General features: G+C 38.5%; 1 protein-coding gene across 38 annotated transcripts in view; it reads right to left on the reverse strand.

Annotated features, from left to right (window-relative positions):
* clasp2 (cytoplasmic linker associated protein 2) overlaps positions 1-23,097 on the reverse strand; it is a 55,566-nt gene that overhangs the window by 30,200 nt on the left and 2,269 nt on the right. For 31 of the 38 annotated variants that reach the window (XM_065291176.2, XM_065291202.2, XM_065291078.2 and 28 more), the window contains exons 2-11: positions 21,147-21,225; positions 20,466-20,569; positions 20,082-20,173; positions 17,789-17,864; positions 17,098-17,195; positions 11,748-11,818; positions 4,805-4,951; positions 1,820-1,896; positions 1,587-1,679; positions 205-350 (exon numbers count right to left, since the gene is read on the reverse strand). In XM_065291176.2, coding sequence (XP_065147248.1) covers positions 205-350; positions 1,587-1,679; positions 1,820-1,896; positions 4,805-4,951; positions 11,748-11,818; positions 17,098-17,195; positions 17,789-17,864; positions 20,082-20,173; positions 20,466-20,569; positions 21,147-21,225 — 983 coding nt within the window. Of the gene's footprint in view, positions 1-204; positions 351-1,586; positions 1,680-1,819; positions 1,897-4,804; positions 4,952-5,931; positions 6,159-7,865; positions 8,000-11,747; positions 11,819-12,960; positions 13,136-17,097; positions 17,196-17,788; positions 17,865-20,081; positions 20,174-20,465; positions 20,570-21,146; positions 21,226-23,097 lie in introns of those variants that run through there. The other 7 variants (XM_065291245.2, XM_065291237.2, XM_065291227.2 and 4 more) reach the window with 4 other exon arrangements.

Consider the following 23,097-nt stretch of genomic DNA (forward strand, 5'->3'; position numbering starts at 1 on the left):
TAAACACAATTAAAGCTTCAAAAACACAGAACGAATGGAACCTTTAAATGTAAAGAACATTTAACCTTGATATCTTTAATATTGACTGGGTAAGGGCAAATTAAACTTTCATGCTCCAAATGTGATTATTAGATTATAAGACTTCAGCCTGGATTTTACAGACAGGGCAACAAACTGATTTTAAGATGCTGATTTGACACTTACGCCACTGTGATGCAGGCTTCCCGCACCACCTGTGATCGCAGGTCTTTCGCAGACAGCTTGAACGCGCCGTCCAACAGGCGCAGGTGCTGGTAGAAACAATCATAGTCTGTTGCTCCGGCAACCAGCAGCGATCGGATTTTCTTCAGCTGGGTGAGGGGCAAGACCACATCAGAGCAGGTTTACCATAGATGAATGACAATGCATACGCAAAACTACATAAAAGCCAGAAAACTCTGAATGACGTTAAAAGCTTACATGTTTTTTTATGTTCAAGCCTTTGAAAGTAAAATTGCCCAAAATGTAAATAGAGCCTCAGTGGTTATCACAAAGATGACTTTAGGTCTAGTGCTTCCCAATGTCATCACCTCTTGAACTTTGACTGTTTCTCATGGGAAACACCAATACGGTTTGCCAGCCACCACATTTCACCAAATATTTATTCAGGAGACTCAATAGCTTGACAAAAGCAATACGGAGACTGTGTCACACTTTGAGTGAAGAGTGGGTCAAATACTTAAGGAAACCACCACAGTTTTTAATATTTTACTATGTTCTTAGGATCCAAAAAGGGATTAATTTAGAAGCCACTAAACACTTCCATGTTTTCCCTATTTATAGACTGTTACATGAGTAGTTACACGAGTAAGAATGTTGGCACAAAAAACAAACAAACATGGTGATCTTTTAAGTGGATAAAAAATGAGAACTATATTGTATGGCGGAAGAGCACTTAGTTTGCTGCACTTCGACTGTTACTGCGCGCCGAGGTCAAAGTGTTGCAAACTAAGTGCTCTTCCGCCATACAATATACTTCTCATTTTTAAACGCTTAAATTGCCACGTTTTATTTGGTGCCATGCCATGTAACTACTCATGTAACAGTCTTTAAATAGGAAAACATGGAAGTGTTTGGTGGCTTCTAAATTCATCCCTGTTTGGATCCTAAGGAATTAATGGGGCTAGGCTAAATACTAACACATTCAGGACATGCTGTACAAAGATTAAGTGCATGCACTGAAAAAAGATAGGGATGTATTAATTTGTCTAAGTTAAGAAAAACGGTGGTGTTTTCCTTTAAATCATTCATGTTGTACCTGGTGACAGAATTCCCGCCTTTCACTTAAAAGAACCAATCATAATCAATAAAGATGGTTCTCTGTGGGGTGAGCACATGCTCAGTAGCTAAAATGCCCTTAAATAAAAGTGTTTTAGTATAACTTGAGTTTAGGAAACTAAAGTTATGTTAAAGTTGATGCTAGGTTAAATTGTTGATTGAAAATATGTTGTTTAATTGTGATTTTAGAGATATCTGAACCACAGAAAGTTTGCAAAGATGGAAGCCAAGTGGTGCGACATCCCTGAAGGGACTTTGGTTGTACTTACAGCGCTAACTCTGTGGTCCCAGTCGTGTTTATCATCGGATAGAACCTCACGAATTTTGTTCAGATTATCCTCCAGGTCCCGTGTGGAGTAAATCTATGAGACAGGCAGAGAGAGAGAGAAGATGAGAAAGACATCAAAACTTACTTTGACCAAAAATCATTAAAGTTGCAGGTAGATGCAAACAGGAGGCAATTCTGTGACACCTCATTTACATGCAAGAGTCTGCGTCTCACCTGAACAGTGGGGACGTCTGTGAACGCTTTAATAAAATCTTCTTCATCCACAGCACCTGCCCCCTCTTTAGAGACACCTGCAACACACATTATTAACATCCTTTAAACACACAAACACTGAAAGTTTATTTAACTGTGGTCAATATGTGAAGGAATTCAACTCAAGTTTGTGTAAGGGTGCGTCTCAATTTCTCTTTCAATCACACCAAGAGACAACCTAACTGACAGTTGCAGTCATTTCCATAGAAACTGAGCACAATGATGTGTTGCCATGGCAACAATTGCATTGCTACCCCAAAAGGGAGGGATGCTCCGTGTTAATATACATTTCTATATAAATGGTGAACTAAAGACTAAATGAAATCGAACAAGTAAAATATTTGAACAGGTAAAGCCATATGAATCTTGTTTCAGAGGCTGCTAATGTCTTACAGGGCAGGAAACTCATCCTATGCATTAACGTGTCTCAGTCCTAATGGACTTCCTGTCCTGGTGTAATTAAATGATCAATCTTAAGGCCCGAAGTGGGAGTGGCCACATCAAAGCTTCAAGAATTAGTCTTAAAAAAACATTTCAAAGCACTCAGGTAGACCTTTTTGAAACTGAAAGCTAAACCCAATAGTGAACCTCAGCACAAATGTCAATCCATCAAGAAGTGCTGATACAAAGAGCCAATCACAGATTAAAAATGCTTGGGTGTTTGTAAAAGCTTCTTGCTCTTAAAGTGTTTTTGCTATATGAAACACATGTGCATCATCATTACAAGATTCTTAGGTTTTTGGTGGTTGCCAGGGTGTTGCTATGCAGTATCCCAAGGTATGCGGTTAATTAAGTGGTTGCCAAGTCTTCATGGCAGGGGTCTCCAACCTTTTTGTGAGCAAGGGCTACCACAATGGATAAAACAGGGCTACTCTGAGGGCTACTTTTTAATTTAGTCTACTCAAAACTTTTCACTTTAACATGCATTAAAGAAGCCAAGCTGATATAAAATATTGTAATAAATAAATATTAAAATTGATGCTATTAATAGAATGTGCTTTGGTGGGCAAATTACATACTCTGTGCGGGAAATGTGGTAAATAGTCTCAGATCGGTTTCAGGCCTCATTCTTTGGATATGATACTATATTTGTTTAGTGAAAATGCAGACAGCGTATCGGTGTCGCTTTTAAAAGATGATGTAAGCATGTCATCCAAAAAATGTGGATATAGTCAACAAATTGGAGTTGGGCATCAAGATCTACAGTGTTAATCCATCCTTAAGGTATCGTGTCCTTAGCACAAACAGCGTGGGATGGGTAACACAACAATATCTAATACTTACGGTCAAGGGTTCGTTCAAATCTGCATGAGCAACAGTACTAATAGTATTGGCCTTAAACACCACTAAAACACACTGAAAGTACAACTCATTGTTTTCCTCAAATAGTGAAAAAAAAATAAGCAATTTTTGTGACATTGATCCAATACAGGCACAAGTCCAAGCAATAAATATGAATCAAAGGCAAAAAGCATTTGGCAAAACGCAAACGCCTGGAAATAAATACTTTAAGTCTTCATTCTTCAAATGTTTTTTTTATTTTGGACTCCCTGAGAAGCTACAGAAACAGATATGAGAGTTGGACTGTCTGATCAGTGAACCATTAATCACAAGCCTGTAAACTCAACCATCAATCGACACAAAATCAGATTTTAGAGGGACTGCAGAAATTAATAAATGCAGCCAGAAAAACTTTCATAAATCATATTTTTGTGGTATGTTTTTAGACTGACTGTTTTAATTTTAACATTGCATGTTCACATTGCTTAACAAAGACTTTATCAAAGTCTAAAGCAATGGTCTTCACTATTTTTTTCATGAGAGCCACACTGATAAGTCAGAGTCAACAGGAGAGCCACTTTTACCGCAAAGTATCAAAAGTTAGTCTATAAATAGCTAGTCTGTTTATTAATCTGTCAATCTGTTGCAATGCAATAAATACAGGCGAATCAATCTTTATCATTTACCAGTCTGTCTCATTTTGTAACTGAGACAAGATGATTTCCCTTAAAGGGATAGTTCATCCAAAATTGAAAATGATGTCATTAATGACCCTCATGTCATTCCAAACCCGTAAGATCTCTGTTCATCTTCGAAATACAGTTTTAGATGTTTAGAGTGCTTTTTAAACCCTCCATTAAATATGTATGTACAATACAAGCATCGAAAATACATTTTGGTCCAAAAATTACGACTTTATGCAGCATTGTCTTCTCTTCTGGGTCTGTTGTAAAATCGGCGTTTACCACACTTGCTGCTGACGTGTTATCTGGTGCGCCCGAGCTTCGTTTACAGTCTGAGGGAGACGCATGCTGTATTCAAACTATTCTACATTGTTTTTATTTTGGTATTGCTATATTTTTTTTAAAGGTGCGTAAGTGTGTATGTCGCAGATGTCCTAATCCCTCAGACTGTAACGAAGCATTACGAGTCATTAATGACATCATTTTTGGATGAATTAACCCTTTAATGACAAAAACTGGATTTTAATGTCAAGCCTTCTTATAATGTGCGTATGCAGAGCCCACTGAACCACTAAGGGGCCACATTTCTCTTTATTTTATTCGCCACTGCACAGAAACGATTGGCGACAATACTCTGCCACAATTCGAGATCATAACAAAGATCTCACAGTACTTTGATTTCAAATGACAATTGCTCTGTGCAAGCGCTGCATACATTATGATTGAACATGCTTACCGACGTGCGTCTTGATATAATGGGTGTGGTTTTAAAAAAACAAAGTTAGCATCCGGGGCAGAAAAGAGAGAAAAAGTGCATGCCTGCATGATTATATCACCCTATTATTTAATGCCATGCATGCGAGCCACAAATTAAAGCTTGTTGAGCCGCATGTGGCTAATGAGTAACACTGGTCTAAAGACTAATCTACACATCACACGGACCACAGTGACCTGTACATGTAATAAATGAAGTGGATCTTACCTGTCTTGGGAGCTCCAGGGGCACTGGGTCTTCTGGCGCTGCTGGCAGACTCCACAGGTTTCTTGGGTACTTTGGGCACTTTAAACGCAGCCTGAGCTGATGACGGCCTGCTGCCATCCACAGAGTCGTCATCGTCAAAACTACGATCTGAAAAAAAAAACATAAATAAATCCCATACCAAAATCTCAACTTAATGGAGGAAAATATGAGGCAGCCCTCTGTATCTCAGCTAGCCAAGTTAACAACACAAAGGTCATGGGTTTGATAACCGGGGGAACACACAGTCTTGTGGCTGTGTTCCTGTGTTCAGTGGTAGCACAAAAGTTTGTGGGTTTGATACCAGGGAACACAAATACTAACAAATACATACCTTGTAAAGTCGCTTTGAACAAAAAAATATACGTTGCTTTGTATAAAAGATTCTGCCAAATGCTTAAAGATGTTACATTTTACATCAACAGACTTGTTTATGATCAATGATAGCTTTGAGGTTAAATCCCAGTTATGAACAAAAAATGTTCCTTCAAGTTCCCCAGTAAAAAAGAGGGTTAAATAATAATAATAATATTTGATTTACTGCACAAGGGTCAGCAAAGGCAAATTTACTTTGTATCAGCTTACAAACCAGAAGTGTCTTGTATTCTTGTTCATGTGGTTCAACAATGTGAACAATATCAAGCAAAAAGGAAATCGGTCACAATTTATAAACGAACAAAACGAGCGTCGATGAAACCAAAGAGCTTATATCCGATTACGTCCCTACCACAATATCAGCTTTACTAATCAATGGCCCGCAGATAACCAGTACCTATTACAGGCCTATGAATTACTCAATAGCAAACGCAGGAAGTATAACATTTTAATCTGAATTACTTTACACAGACAAAGAACCGGCACTCAAAGACTTCACAAATCCACCCACACAAGATCAGATTGTGCGGTTCTAGCGATAACAGAAAGGCTAGCAGAACGCATACGGCCCGTTTATCTCATCTACTGGTACCCGGGTGCTAAAACACCTAAAATCTCCAAAAAAGCAACACCCAATATCAGCACAGAAACATTACCAAATCAATGCAAACATACATCAATCAATCAAAATATGGACATCTTGCGTATGCACTCACAATCACAGATGCGTTTGCAGATGAGGCGCCTCATGCCTGAAGGCGGGCGTGGCTCTCTCTCGTATCCGAGGCAACACCCAAGACGCTGCTCACATGACAGCAGTTCTCACGGCGGCAAAATATTCATAGGCGAATCAGTAAGGCATACAACACTGTTTACCGAAACCACCACCCAAAAGCTGGTCGGCATCTTCTCCCTCTCTCTCTCTCTCTCTCTCTCTCTCGCGCTCCTTCCCCCGCTCACCTCCTTTCTCCCTCAGCCTCCTCCATCATCACTCCCTCGCACTTTGCTCAGTGCTTTCCACCCCTCCTTCGCAGAACCCAAAGAAACCAATCAGGAGAGTGATGACATCATCCACAGCCAGCCAGTGAGCTTTAAGGATGCTTCTTGCATGTAAATGGTCTCTTTTTAGTCTGAAGCTCCAGCTAAGCTATTTAGCATCCACAATCTTAGTTGATGATATAACACTGGCACAAAAAATTAAAAAATGCATAAATACAGCAGATAAGGAAGATAAACCACACCCCTACAGCTAAGATACAACCTTTTGTATGCACGCTAGCATGTTTGTGGGCATTGTGAGTCGATTACTATGCCAAAAAGGCTGACTGCATTGACACATTATGGATGCTGACCCCACTAGCAGAGCTGAATGGGCTCTGTGTGCCTGCGTATGTGTTTAGCATTATTAGCATAGCAGCATAACACGCCCTTTGTTCAGACAGGAGGGCGTGAACAACAATCCGACAAGAACGAGCCAATGATGAGGGCAGAGCGAGCCAGATCAAGAGAGCATGAGGGAGAGAAAACAGAACAAAACAGCAACAGGAAACTGGAGACACAAACTGGGGACGAGAGAGAGAAAAGGCAAAGACTGAGAGAGAGAGAGAGAGAGAGAGAGAGAGAGAGAGAGAGAGAGAGAGACCCAAAGAGAAAGCCGTTTCCATGACAACAAAAGCAGCCCACATCAGGTGAAATCAAAATAATAATATTAAAAGCCCCATGAGCCTGTTTGGCTTCAGTTTATCTACCCAAAATCCAGAAAAGGAAAAAACCTTTTTTTTTAAATTATATTTAAAAGCTTTATTTAAAAGACACCAGACGTGTAAATCTGCATTACCCATTAACAAGGCTGTTTTTTAAACTGACACACAAGATGTCTGATGCTTCAGTCCATCGGCCAAGCAGACACTGCTAATGTCTGATAAATCCCAAAACGACCATATATTGCCTGACTACCGCTACTAGACACAACATTTTTACACATTTCCAAACCAAGAATGACCTGGAAACACACATACTCGCTGACAGCCATATCTGTCACATGCAGGGACACAATCGGGTTATTGCATTAACCGTGCATGTTGAAGAATATTGATGTCTGAGCCACTTTGTTCATTCTGTTACCTCACTGGCCCATTTAATCTGGTTTATGGATTACAGACGGCAAGGAGTGAAGCCGTTTACTGCAAAACAAACACACAACCAGAGGCTTGTGCCATACGTTCACCAGAACATACTCTGCGCGTAAGTACTCTAATGCTTTTAAAGACCACTTCATTTATAGCACATCAATTTCCAGGGCAAAAACTGAAGAGTCTGATAATGGGTAGCAGTGGCAATGAGATGCCCTAGAAACAGGGTCATCCTTAAACTCCCAAAGGACAAAACCCACTGATGCAGAAACCAATACGAATGTCACAGAGAAAAACAATATCACTTAACTTCATCAAGCAAGTACAGAAATATCTGCATCTGTTTTTGCAAAAGCAAACCTTCTCTCTCACAAAAATCTTTTACAAAAAGCTTTTTTAAGCACTTTTAAGCTGTATATTCCAACAACAGAAAAAGGGAACGTATACCAAAAGTCTTATGCATACAAACAATAATCATTCAAACTAAATACGATGTTGATTTAATCCAACCAACTCACCATCTCCATCATCACCGACAGACATGGCTGCAACACGTCTTAGAAGTGGCTCTTTCACCCTCTCCTCCTCTCGACCCTCTCTCTCTTTTTGTGTCACGCTGTGTCAGAGTAAAGCCGTGACAGGCACTGCTCTCTCTCTCTAACCCTCTCCTCACAGCGACTGCTGGCAAACCCAGATTGTGCACAGAAACAAGTCTTTGAATGTCCACTTTTCATTCTTTTGCCAGATTTAAAATAACACTGGCGAGGAAGCTGGCTGCATGGCGATCGACCCCTTCCTGTTCTTATATCGAAAATTGGCAAGAAACATCTTGTGGTACTCAGCCAAGAACGACAACCGGTTTCCACTTTTGGAAGTTCACCAATACCGAATAAGAACCAATGTTGAAAAGTGTTGGGTTGAATGATCAATATATTTATGTGGTTTGATCCATTTAACCATCCACAGCAACATGATCAAAAATTGAGTTTCAGAATTATTATAGACAATGAGGAAATAATTGAGGAGTTCAGATGGAAAACTCTCTTAGTGCATCGGACATGTTTTCTTGTGAATGAGCATTTTTTTTATCAGCCTCTTATGTTTGGGTTCAGTCATTTCTCTTTAATGGCAATGAAAAGGTTTTGTAGTCAGTTACTGAAATGCCTTATTTTAAAAAAATGTCACTTTAGTCATTTCATTGGTATTTAAAATAGGACATTTCACAAGACTTTTTTGAGATGTCAAATAAATCTTTGGTGTCCCCAGAGTACATATGTGAAATTCTAGCTCAGAATACCATATAGATAATTTATTATAACATCAGGGTTTCCCGCAGCACTTTTCAGTTCGGGCGGCCCACCTAAGCTGGGATACCCTACCACCTTAACTAGGTCGTCCAAAAAAATTCCACCAAACGCCACGTGGCTGATATGAGAGAAAGACACGGTCCGTCCCTGTTTGAAGGATAACTAGCCTGGTGATAAAACATTTAATTCATTAATAATCTAGTTAATAATCTAAACTGTGTTCATTTTCTGTCATGGTTTCTTCAAAATTGAGTTTTATTTGAGTGTTTTAAATAAAAATATTTTTATTATGACGCATACGCTCCGCCCCTTTGATTGCCACGCCCCCGTCCCGCCCACCTGCACAACTCTACCACCTTAACTAACAAATTTTCTGCGGGACACCCTGAACATGTTAAAATTGCCACTTTGTAGGTGTGTGCAAAAATGTGCCGTTTTTTGGTGTGTCCTTTAACATGCAAATGAGTTGATCTCTGCACTAAATGGCAGTGTTGTGGTTGGCTCATGCAGATTAAGGTGCGGTATTATCCCTTTCTGACATCACAGGAGGAGCCAAATTTCAATGACCTATTTTTCACATAATTGCAGAGAATGGTTTACCAAAACTAAGTTACTGGGTTAGTCTTTTCACATAGAAGCACTGGGGACCCAATTATAGCACTTAAACATGGAAAAAGTCCCCTTTAACAAATGTGACTGTCATTCACTGCAAAACCCTTTAAGTGCATGCAAGCTTTTTTGGCAAAAACCTCAGCTTCAAAAAACAATCCACTTCTTGCATAGTAAACAGATGCAAAATTACTAAAGATGCAACTAGAAACATTGCAAATGATGAAAGTCAGAATGTACAAATTAAAAAAACTGAACCACACATTAGGGGGCGCTGTGATCTATATGACTGCCACATTCGGGTTGTATTTAGGTCCAAGTGCTCAGTACTTAAGAGACCCAAGTTTGAATGTCAACCTCTGCTGTGCACCTAGGGGACTTTGTTAACAAAATCCACTAAACGCCACATCAGCTTTTCAGCAAAGCAGTATTTCTGAATGGCTCGAGGCCAGGATTTCAAGAGAAGGTATCTGATGAACGTTTAATACGTGCTATTTTTGACAAAGGTTGCATTTAACTTAAGGATGCACCGATAGGAATTTTTGGGCCGATGCCGATACAGATTTAAACAGACAACTTCTGGCCGATACCGATGCCGATACCGATATTAAACACTGGTCTATTAGCTAGTTTATTTCTGCATCAACTTATTTTTACTGAAAATGGATTGGATCTAATTAACATTCAACAGACCAACATAATAAGAGAGGCACAAATTAACAACATTAACAAATGTTTTTACATATAATGGATTTCTTTATGCAGTTAATTAATAAACGATCGGTATCGGCATTTCTCGTGCTATTGCCGATATGCCGATGGTTTCAAATTCATCAAAAATCGGCCGATAAATATCGGCGGCCGATACATCGGTGCATCACTAATTTAGCTGCTTTTGCATCTGAGCTCCTCGATAACAAAAACATTTACGGTGCGTTCACACCAGACGCGGAAGAGGTGCCAAGTGAGAGTGATTTACATGTGAAGTCAATGCAAAGACGTGAATAGCCAACCTGTGGCACAGTAAACGCAACTGGCGCATTCTGCGTAAATTGAACGTCGCAGTGTGATACCCGTAAGTTGACCCATCAGGAGTATCGTGAATACAGAAAGCAAGCAGAGGCAGAACAACAAAACAACAATTGAGGACAATGCTAAACGCTACACGAGACAACATCATACTTTTACAGGAATTAAAAGGATCTTGTTTGGCAGCAAGTGAGTGAGGAGGTTAAACAATCTGGTAAGTTTACTCAATTGGAGCTATATAAGCCCCTCCCATGACGAAAATTTATGCGTGTCTCAAATTACTAGAATTTCAGACGTAACTTTCACGCGCAAATGAAGGGAGTAAACTCAAAATGTTCAAGCATCCAACTACACACAAATATCGAGTTTTGCCGCCTCTTCCGCGTCTGGTGTGAACGCACAGCTAGAGGGGTATGTGCTGAACTATGAAGGGATGCAGAGGAAGAATGTTGTCTTAAAGGGTGAAGCCTCAAAATATTATGGAGACAAATATGCACCTATGAACAGTTTACAAAAAATTCTGGCTAAAGTCTCAATCCAATTTTAAGATTCGGTGCATCACAGTTTGCATTCATTTCATTTCAGTCTTTGACATGACCTTACTCAGTCAAAATCAAGGACATCAAGGTTATATTTTAACAGAATGTTTTTTAAATAACGTAGGATGATTTTATGTAAAAAACAGCAAATGACAAAAAAAATTACTTAAGCTACATTTTCACAGGCAGGGTCAAATATTTTAAGAATCAGGACAATTAATTAATAACTTCAAATGAATAACATCTGAAACTCATCTATTCATACAATATAATCTACCTCAAACACACAAATTACTAAAATAATTATTCAGCTAAAATCAACATAAACAAGAAAAGAGATTTTTATGCATGCAGCATCAAAAACAGCAGCACATAGTCAACGACAGCCAAAGAGCCAATAAAAACGTGTAACCTCATAATGTCACTGAATACGACCACAAACAACACTATGCTGCTTTCAAACATATACACACACACGCACGCTGCAAAACACATTAATATACTGCTAGCAATCCAAACCACAACTAAATGTGAACAGCACAGTGTGATCTGAAGAGAGATCCAGCTCTCCCATTATACAACATATGCCAAACACATCAAGATTTTCAAGGTCGTGGAAGTCCGACACCATTCCCCCTTTTAGATTCCAGCACAGTAACCAATCACTTTAGGCTGACGTTAACCCTCAAGTAGAAGTTTATGCTAACTACAAACCAAAACTCGAGGATTAGCATTCAAATGAACGTAGCTTAAGCTCCAGTTTAAGCTCTGGGCTCAGATGTCAAAGGCTTATCATGTCCGTAGTGAAGTTAAATACATTACAAAGACTAATATTAGCATTGTAACCGAAGCGGAAACCACAGATGAGTGATGTAAACATGCAAGATACAATCCTAGCATGCTAAAGCTAACTTACCTTGACTCAGACTGAGAGCCATGTTCCCAGAGTTCAGTACTTCATCAAAACGGTTCAGAATAGTCTGTAACCTAAAAAAAAGGAAAACAGGGTTAATTATTTATTGTGTAATAAGACCATGTAGTCTATAAATCTTCATTTCTTTTGTTTGTATCTACCATCTTTACTACTACATACAGAAAGCTGCTTTGCAATAATGCAAAATTGTAAAAAGCCTGAATTGAAACTAATGACACTAACAAAGCTCAACAGACACTGAATGGTCATATATTATAGTAAATCTTTACCATTTCGTAATACTAGCCAATAAACCATTTACATATACAGATTTGGCAGATGCTTTTATTCAAAATCTGCACTTACAAGGCACTCAATAAACCTATAATTCTTGTATCAGTATGTGTGTTCCTTGGGATCGAACCCATGACCTTTTGCAATAGTCCAATGAGAAACATCACAAAGAACGCAACATCACCGGATGTCGTGAATGAGGTTTTGATCACTCCATCAAAGAGATGCTTCACATTTATCACAGTCACAACCTAACTTATCTTAAAAAGGTTTTTCAGGGTAAACTCCTTATCAAACAACATTTTACAAGCATAAGAACAATGCATTTGTCTTAAAAAAGTACTTTAGTATTACGGCACACAACAAATCAACCAATATCACAGTTTAACAAAGTAAACAGCGAGCAACAATTGACAGACATTCACAATATTTAAATCACAGCCCACCAACGCCACACAGCTTGCACTTCCACAGAAGTCTTAGCAATAATTACTACTCTTGATTTGTCAGCCGAACACAGCATGACTATTTTCAGTACAACGGACAATTAAGAGGACACTGCAGTTCAATTACTGTCCCTCAAAGCCCCAATGTATAGCGATTAGCGAAGCACAAAAATGATTGCTTGAATTGCACAATACAATTTCAGGAAAGGTGCCCGTCCGGGATTCCTTGAAATGGACAACCATGAAACGCTAACCTGCAATCGCGTTTACGCTTTCTCACATGCAGTACGCATGTAGATGATGCACATCCAAGAAAGAGCACATGTTAGATGCGTGTGTGCACACACAAAATCATCAATCCCTATTATCACTTCTGCTCGCTTTCCAAAATGGAGGCACTGAGAAATAAAAAAAGAATAAACAGCTCAGAATGAAAAGAGACATGCGACATGGACAGCGTGCGGGGTCCCACCCACCTGCTCAGACATACTGCCCTTGATTTGTGGATGAGAAAAGCTGAAAGACTTCTCGCCGATTGCTGCGTACCAGCTGCGTGTGGCAAAAAAACGACAAAACTGTCAACGGCGTGCGTATATGCGTGCGCTAGAAAAAGGCAGCACTAGGATTCGGCTCCCCTTTACATAACCTCCTGTCTGGAACACACACCGGGAGGAGGGGCTAAAGCTCAAAAGCTCAGAGACAGGGCTCCCAACCCCTCCCCCTCCAGGCATGGATACACTCGGGCACCCTTCCCTCGCTGACAAACCCCCCTTTAGCCATCTTGGCTCGGTTCAGGCAGTTCAGATTGCCTATTTGGTCTTCTTGTTTTGACCGACATGGCCCCCCGCTTGCAGCCATGTCCTTTCAAACCGTGTCCATGTCAACAATATGCATGTCCTTTCTTGTACCCGCTATCTCGCTTTCATGAGCGTAAAGCTGGCACCGCATTACACTTTTTTTATACAGTTGCTTTTAGGGATTTTCAGGACCCTGTCTGCTCCCCCAGCCTCCTGGTTGTGGATATCAGATCATTTCAATGTTATGTGATGCAACAAGACTGCAACGGCTTAGAGACAAACAGTACTGGCCCTCTCAAAATGACACAAAAACAGACAAAATGAGTGTTGAACTTGTTCATTGGTCAATCAGTATCAGACTGGTCGAACAACATTGCCTTAAAAATGTTTTTAAGCATGCTGGCATGTTCTTGAGACCCCTGCAGCTTATTTGACTCAGTTTTTGAATGGAAAATGCATCTTGTGATTCAACACCTAAGAAATATCTCCAATTATGGTCAGATAAACCAAAAACAACCCCTTTGCCAAACATTCCTGGAAAAAAAATTGCACAAAATGCATTATTTCTTAACAATATCCTTTTTCAAGTTCCTGACATGAGGTATTGTCTGAAATAGCTGCGTCAGTCAGTCATAACACTGTCACACACCAGACAATCTGACACATCGTATCTTTACTATGGAAACCAGGCTGAAAATATAAAACGTGTGGCTCATTCCAGACACCATACAGTTAAGTCTTTATCAAAACATCTGGGCTATGCGAAACATGAGTCACTTTGTGTGTGTATATATCTCAGATCAGACCTTAAAATCTGGGAGCGTAAAACTGTAGATAGAAGAAAAATATTTCACCAAACTACATTAAATGTATAACATGCAATTCTGCAGCTCGTCTGGTAGATAGATCATAACAACAGCAATGCCAAAAGTAAGAGTTTGATTCCCAGGCAATGCACACACTTAAAAAAAAACTGAATTCACTTGTTGCTTTAGGAAGCATCTGTCACAATGCATAAATGTAAATGTACACATAAAAAAACTTAAGCGTCTTGCATTTAAAAGTGTTCCTGAAACGTTCAAGATGTGGCCAATGGAGTCTGTCCAATTGCCTGAAGCATCTTACATCAGACAGAGAGGAATGCGGGAGCATTAGACAGACATTCGATTCTCAATTTATCACAGATCAACATAACGCACTGATGCCTGCAATATTTCATGGGATTACAAGGAATCCTATATAAAATATTATGTGTAGACAGGATTTAGGCTTTTTCAGCCTTCTGTAACTGGAGACCTCACTGTGTTGTTTAAGTTTTTGCTGTGTATCCAACTACCAGAGTAACTCATTTCTTTGAAGTTCAAAACCGCAATACTGTAAACAGAAGTACAGTAACACAAACGTCAAGCGCTGCACCTACCACTTTTCCTTCATTCAAAGTTTTAGCCCTCAAGGCAAAAATGTGCAAATGTTTAAAACATGACTTCAAGCTTCGTTCACTAAAAATGAAAATTGCTGTGAATTTATTCACCCTCAGGTCACCCAGCCAGGTTGTAAGTAATATTGTTTCGTCAGTCAAACAGTAATGAAGATTTTAAGCTGAAATCACGTTTTTCTGTGATTTATAATGTAAGTCCACAAATAACAGTTCTTTTGAAGGTAAAAAGCAGATCAATCTGTGCAAAAAACAATGTTATTTAAACATTAACTCTTTCCCCGCCATTGACGAGATATCTCGTCAATTAAGAGAAAACGCTTCCCCGCCAATGACGAGATTTTCCGTCTTTCCGCAATACCGCTATTATCGACCAGGTGCAACTTTTTAAACCCGGAAGTATTCCCCTATGGCAAGCGGCTGCATGTCCGTGTGTGTTTTAAAGATCGCTCTGAATGGGATCTCTATGAAAAGTCCCTCACAAAAATGGAATTATCTCTGCTTTTTGCTCAAAATGTGGTGTTTTTGCAGAAACCTACCCATTTTTAAAAGCTGATTGCAAAAGAACCACTGAAGGTAGGATGAAACGGTTTTTGTTGTTGTTTGAAAGCAGAGGGTCTGTTCTTTCATTTGGTATATTGTATGTTTATATATTTAAAGAAGAACATTTTCTGGAAGGCATTAAACTTTGGTGAAAATCATGAAAAACGCTGGCGCTGGCTGGCAACTTTTTTAAAAAACGCTGGCGGTGAAAGAGTTAATTTATATCATCAGGCCATCAGTCAGAGTATGCGTAAGTTATGTGGCAATAAGGGTGCGTTTCAAACAGCGCTTAAAGTAAAGGCACCACATAAAAGGTAATCTCAGATAATGAGAAAATCCCATTGTTTTTTATTACCCCATTCGCCAAGTGAAATCTAAACGTCTCTATATTTTGTAATGGAGCTCTTCCACTTCATAGTACAGCTGGGTATGGCTCACTATTGGAGGGGTTTTTTACTCTGGAGGGTATTCCACTGTTTACAGTACCTATTAACTGGTACTTTTTTTAGTACCACCTAAGTTAAGGTTCCAAGCGAGACATACAAATACTAAACATGACGCAGATCACTGATTGTTCAGAGAGAATTGTCAACACCAACGTTATTGCTAAATGCAAAATTAGCTTAGCCTTGTGCGCCATCGAGCAAATAAAGTGATGTCGTCATCTACAAATTCCCAAATTCCCTTTTATGCCTAGAATCAAAAACACCATTCCATCATGCTCCATTGCTTTGGTGTTATGCATTTGTTGTGATGTGTAATGGCATTGGATGCAGCGCAACTACTCTGAAGCGGAACTACACTGCAGTGCAAAAGCAAACCGAGCCAAAGTAAAGTGAGCTGAGTGTTGTAGTGCCACGCAGTGGAAAAGCGGCTTAAGTGAGAAGAGTACGTGGAATTTGACATATGTCACCGGTTAAAATATTGCAAACAACATTGAATTTACTTAATAAGACATCAGTGTCTTATTAAGTCATCGTTTTTCAATATTTTACTCTGTTCTTACCTCAACTTAGACTAATTAATACATACCTACCTTTTTTCAATGCATGCACTTAATCTTTGTACAGCACATCGTGAATGTGTTAGCATTTAGCCTAGCCCCATTCTTACCGTAGTATCCAAACAGTGCCACCATATTTACTTGTGTAACTACTAATGTAACAGTCTTTGTATAGGGAAAACATGAAAGTGTTTGGTGGCTTCTAAATTCATCCCTGTTTGGATCCTAAGGAATAAATGGGGCTAGGCTAAATGCTAACACATTCATGACGCGCTGTACAAAGAGTAGGTGCACGCATTGAATAAAGACAGGTATGTATTCATTTGTCTAATTTGAAATAAGAACGTAGTAAAAAATTGAAAACAGTGGAGTTTTCCTTTAAAGACCTGGCATCCGAAAAGTTACGGTTAATGAAGGACCAATGACCACAGATTTAGGTAAAAACCTTTTCCAGTTATACTAAAGAAACAAGGTAGATCTTGAATAAATTAAAATTATAATTTTTTAAAGTGAACTAACCCTTTCAGTCAGTATAGAAAACATTGCTTTATTTTACACAGAGAAGGTTAAATGTATTTTATGATGCATCGGGAGTCAGTTTGCCAACACTGAAACATTCAATTTTAAAATAACACGAAGCAAAGCGGTAAAATTAAGACCTGATGGATCTTTAAAGACCTGTAGCTCTAGTATAGTACAGTAATGGTGCACTGTAGATACATTGTAGCAGTAGAGTATTAAATGCAGATAAGGCCGGTGTGGATTGACAGTAGACAGAACCAATATAACTACTATGATATCAGCATAGTACAATATTAATCAGTAACATTCTTACCGTGCAGATGGTAAATCTTTTTTGCTGAGGTCTGCTCTCACTCTTTCCCCCACATGCCGATACACCTCCACCAGGGTTGATATAGCTGCCTCCCGCACCTGTAGGGCACACAACATACCCTTTACCCATCAATACAACCACACATTGTACCCTAAACAAACTTTATACATGCACATAAGCGGAATAAATAGCATATTGTCCTGAAATAAAGATGGGATTGTTTTTAATTACATAATAATACAGCAGCTTGAACTGAAAACATAGCATTAGCACTAACAGCCTCCTTTCAAAAATCCCATTTATGGCAAGTCAGTCTACTGGGCAGCCATATCCGAAACATCTCCAGACGGCTATTTTTCATCTTTGCAATAGCTCTTACATATCTTAAAATCTGTTTTGTGATTTAAAAAATAAATCTAGACTGCTCCAATTAATACACGTTTCCCAAGAAACAAAACAAAAAAAAAAGTTTTGCCAATTGCGGATTGGTCTGTTTACTTAGGGGTGAAACATCTCCTTTTTAAATTTTATATTGATAGATTTAGTATCTCTTATTTATTGCCTGTCTCTGCTTCCTCACACCCACAAACAATGTAGGCAACAGAGAGACATAAACAAAGAGAACATCTTACTTTTTTCCAACACAAAATCCAAGCATTACTTGCATACACAGACAGACACAATTTCCTACCTGGGGGTTTTGGTCTCCTGTTAGTGTACATAGTTGTGTAACGAATTTACTCAAAGTCAACGGCTGTGCACCATAACTAAGAAAAAGAGAAAAACAAAGAATTACTCCCTGTGAGTCAGCGTACAGTGAACAAGATTGACATTTAAATGCATATTAAAACCCCTTAACTGGCACAAATCCCTTTTGAGTGGGTGGATGAAACTGTGATGTACACCTTCAAATTAATAAATTAATAACAAATTAATAAAACTCTGGCAGTTTTTGGTCTAGAAGCCTAATCTTGGTCTTGTTTAAAAGAAGACAATTTATTTTTCCCAGAAGGGTCTGGAGGTGAAAATATTAAATAAAATTGTTACAGAAGTTTAAATTTATTTTAAGAAAAAAAAATGCAATAACATATTAATTTTATCAATAAAATTATAAAAACGTAAATATTTCACAAAAGTAATAATGTAAACACGAAGCCACAAGTTGTTGTAATCCAAATTTCAAGTTAAAAATCACAAAAAAATTAGGTGTATCACACTTTTAGTGGTTTTACCAACAACGACCACTAGGTGTCAACTGTTTTCTGAATACTCTTGTCACAAATTAATAAATTACTGTCACTGCATTATTAGCCTATTAATGCAAAAAGGTTTCAAAATATGAAAACTACATTCTTAAGAGCTTTCTAATGATAAATAGATAGTCAAATTTTTTTAAAGATTTATAATAGGATATAGCGTTATGAATATATAAAATGAATGTGCATTCCTATGGGGGGGTGTTATGTAACAAAAAACTTCACTAAATTATTTCAATCATCAGATGACACTGAAATATGAAAACTACATTCTGAAAGCTTTCCAGTGATATATAGTTTGTCATGATTTTTAAGGTTTAGAGTAGTGTTTTATTGTTATAAATATGTAAAACAAATTTGGCCTACCTGTGGGCCCATGCCCTTTTAGAAACTGAATCTCACTACGTCATAATTCTCCCAAAATGGTAATAAAATATGAAAACTACACTCTTTGGGCTTTCCAACGATACATAAATTGTCAAGATTGTTTAGGTTTAGAACAGGGTATAAGTGCTATACATCTGTAAAAACAATTTGGGTCCACCTGTGGCCGTGTGACATTTTAGAAAATGACTCTCACTACGTCATTTCATCACCATTTTTGGAAAATTATAAGAAAACTACACTCTCAGAGCATTCCAATCATATACAGTTTGTCAAGAGTATTAGGCTTGGGATAGGGTATTAGTGTTACAAATATATAATAACAAAGTGGGCCCACCAGTGGACCAGTAGCATTTTAGAAACGACTCGCACCATTCAAGTTTTTTCCGAAAATGATGATGACAAATGAAAACTACACTCTTATAGCTTTCAAACAAAATATAGCTTGTCATGATTGGATAAGAATTCACATGCAAAACACTGAAGTAAACGTAGGCATCACGCTGGCGGGACAGTGACATTTTGCAGGATATAAATGTTTTGAGGCACACACTTTTCATAAATAAATCAATTACTCTCCCTACATAGTTTATTTTAAAGATATGTATTCTAGAGGCTTAGACCTTTCCAATGATGAATATTTTATCGTGATAGATAAAAAGTTACATGCAGAAAAAACTGCGACATGCTGAATCGTAACATATAAAGATCATCTTGTCTGGTTGTTTGTGCTAACAAATACTCTCATAGTGACGTAATAAAAAACCAAACAACACCCATGTCATACATTTCAATAATAACAAAAGGAAACAATATAGTACATAACACTTTATTATAATAATTGTTTAGTGTTTAATAAGGCCAGGTGCATACTGAGATGATTATATGTGAATTATGGCTTTTTTTCAAATGTTGCTGAGAAAGTACGTTTGTTTGTGTACGTGGGAGTATGCAGCACTAAAATGTGAATCTGTGTTAATCTGTGCTTCTTGGTATTGATACAAACAGGTAAGAGGATTACATTTAGTGTACCAAGTTTGGTAACACTGTGTGTGTTTGTGTGTTAATACAGAGATAGAGTTGAGTTTGTATTGAATGAATAAACACAGATGAATATTCTCACTATTTTGTATATTTCTTTATATACACACAAAATGACTGAATTCACACTGAATGTATTCAAAGAATTCCAACTATGTAATGCAACGGATAAAACAATAAAAAAGATTTGATAAGAAACTGTGCTTTTGATGTTTAGCGCCCTCTGTTGGGCAAGACTACCAAAACAAGCGTGGGTTTGTTTACAAAGTGAAAATGCTGGGGATTGTATGAAGAAGTACTCACGCATTGAGTGTAGCAATCAAGCATAAGCAAAGTCCCTCTCTGCTTCTGAAGTTCTTATGTTTGAAGCCAGCAAACAACCTCTCCCAAACATACTACAAATAGAGAAAAGAGGGGGAGGCATAACGAAGACTGTAATTGACTCATTTTGTATGCATTACCGCAAAAGCGGGAGAGAAAAAGAGAATGAGCATTGTGGGAAATAATGAATCATTGGCAGCAATAATTGAGACTGATGACCTGAAGTTGTTTTGTTTATCCAGCACACATTTCTAAAGATAGAAGTTTGAAGAGTATACACTACTCTACATGAATGGGTGCCATAGTGTGTATGTGTGATCATTTTAGACTGCATGGTTAGCTCATTTATAGGGTGGTGTTGCTCACCATGGGCGCTGCTGCTTGTTCCATCAGCTTTAGAATGAGGACTTGTGCCTGTTCTCGAACCTGATCCTTTGCGTCACCGAGACGGTCCAATAATGCAGGCACCACTATAAAAAAGAAAGGATAAGGGACATTAAAAAGATTTAAAAAAAATTTGAAGTAAAATATTTACACTCTTAACGCTTAAAAGGCTTTAAAAACTTTAAATTAGCGATTTGTAGACGTACTTCACAATGGCTCGGCCATTGCATTTGTACAACAACAGCAGAAGGAGGAAAGTTTTGGATATCTGCTTCAAAATGCAAAATTATGCAATCTTGTTTGGTGACACTTATTGCTCAAAAACACACCAAAATGTCACTTTTACATTTTTTACATGAGTCAAATTTAAATACAGTCTTTGTATGAGGTCATCTCATTCCTTTCTTTGTGCTCGGCTTGCTCTGTGTTTTCAAAGATGAATAAGGTATGACGTGTATGAGTGAGGGGTGATCTGTTACGATCATAACAACCCATTTCCCTGGTAACAGGAGGCGGGAGCCAAAACAGCTGACAGACAAAAACCGAGCCTGTGGATTATGTCATTACAAGTCATGCTGGTAGTCCCCTTTCCTCTTGTGTGCAAAGGAAATGCATTTAATACTCTGCCTTGCTATGCTATTGTGCCTTTAACTTTAATCTTACCTGTGCCAATGTACCCTCTGAAGCGATCAGACATCCGATCCACGAATGCGATGACGATATCGATCCCAAGCAATGCAACCTGAAACCAAAGAAGGAAAAAAAAAAGAGATAAATCAGCTTAAACTCACAGTTCACTCTTCCTCTCACACAGGCTAAATGCAAGACAGCAGAAGATGCATTAGAATACAGTACAATCAATTTATGCAATGTTAAAGGTCTGAAATACTCTAGCTTTGTGCGTTTGTATGCTTTGTGCATGTAGATGTGAATGAAACGTGATTGTGAGTTGAAGTATATCTGGATTGCTGCTGTGTATTTCTCTTGGCAGCGCAGAATGGAAGTTCACATTCCAGGGAAACAATCAAATATTCACTACATCCCAGAAGCTCCATTTATGACCTATTTTAGGCAAAGCATGTAGTGTGCAGGGGATTATGAACCCGATTTTGCCTAGCTTCTAGGTGAACTACGGGTCTGTGTAATAAATGCCGCTCCATCTGAAAGCAGCTGATGGCGATTTACTTCTAATCACGGAACCGGCTTTACTGATGACACGCGCATGATAATCGCAGTCGGTTTTTTTTGCACAGCCCTAACTAAAACTACACAATAAATGCACATTACATGAAAAGTCACTGTATCAACCAGACAGTGAGTGTTCATCTTCAAACACAGCAACTGGGTCTTTTCCAAATGTCTTATTTGACATATTCAAACAGTAAGGACTGCTTTCCAGTTGTGTGGTTTATACGAAAACATTCTGTTGGCCAATGAAAGCTATTCCTCCTTTACAGATCATTTCGTCAGACCCATTGTGCTCAGTCAGCACTTTAGAGCATTCCCCCCCCCCAATGAAACACTCACTGCAAACTGGGTCTTACAGTTGGGAGACTTAATGACTTGTACGAAGCTCACATGCAAAAGCCACTTAACGTCATCTGTAAAAAATGAGATCATGATATTGACCGAATAATCCCGGCCTAAGGACATTCAGAAATACCGGATTGTTGGTAGAATTTGTTATCGCCACGTCAATTAAACACCAAGTGCACTAAGAAGAATTGGATGAACGGCGGCACACATACATCAAGGTGCAAGAGTTGTTTTTCCCAATTGAAGGAGGTTTACCAAATGTATAAGAAAAATGACCAAATTGGTTTAGCCTTTTTACTTTATTAAAGGGATAGAACACCCAAAAATGAAATAATACCATTAATGACTCACCCTTATGTCGTTCCAAACTTGTAAGACCTCCGTTCATCTTCAGAAGACAGTTTAAGATGTTTTAATAAAAACATAATTAAAGTAGTCCATGTGACATCAGTAGGTCAGTTAGAATGTTTTGAAGCATAAAAAATACATTTTGGTCCAAAAAAAAAGAAAAATTACAACTTTATTCAGCACTGTCTTCTCTTCCGCGTCTGTTGTGAAGCGCATGCGCGACTAAGGTCATGTTACTGCAGTGACGCAGATGACAAACGACGTGGCTGACGTGTTATCTGGTGCGCCCCTGCTGTTTTTTTTGTGCGCCCGGACTTCGTTCACAGTCTGAGGGAGACACACGCTGTAAGTTTGAAAAAAAAAACTTCACAAACATGTCTGAGGATAACACGTCATCCTCATCACTGCAGTCACGTGTCTTTAGTCTCATGCATGCACTTCACAACAGGACCAGAAGAGAAGACAATGCTGAATAAAGTCGTCATTTTTGTTATTTTTGGACCAAAATGTATTTTTGATGCTTCAACACATTCTAACTGACCCACTAATGTCACATGGACTACTCTGATGATGTTTTTATTACCTTTCTGGACATGAACAGTAAACCGTATGTAGATTTTCAATGAAAGATTTTCAAAAAGCTCTCTGACTAAATATAAAACATCTTAAACTGTGTTCCGAAGATAAACAGAGGTCTTACGAGTTTAGAACGACATGAGGGTGAGTCATT

This window comes from Paramisgurnus dabryanus, chromosome 19 (genome assembly GCF_030506205.2).
Source record: "Paramisgurnus dabryanus chromosome 19, PD_genome_1.1, whole genome shotgun sequence".
Classification (NCBI taxonomy): domain Eukaryota; kingdom Metazoa; phylum Chordata; class Actinopteri; order Cypriniformes; family Cobitidae; genus Paramisgurnus; species Paramisgurnus dabryanus.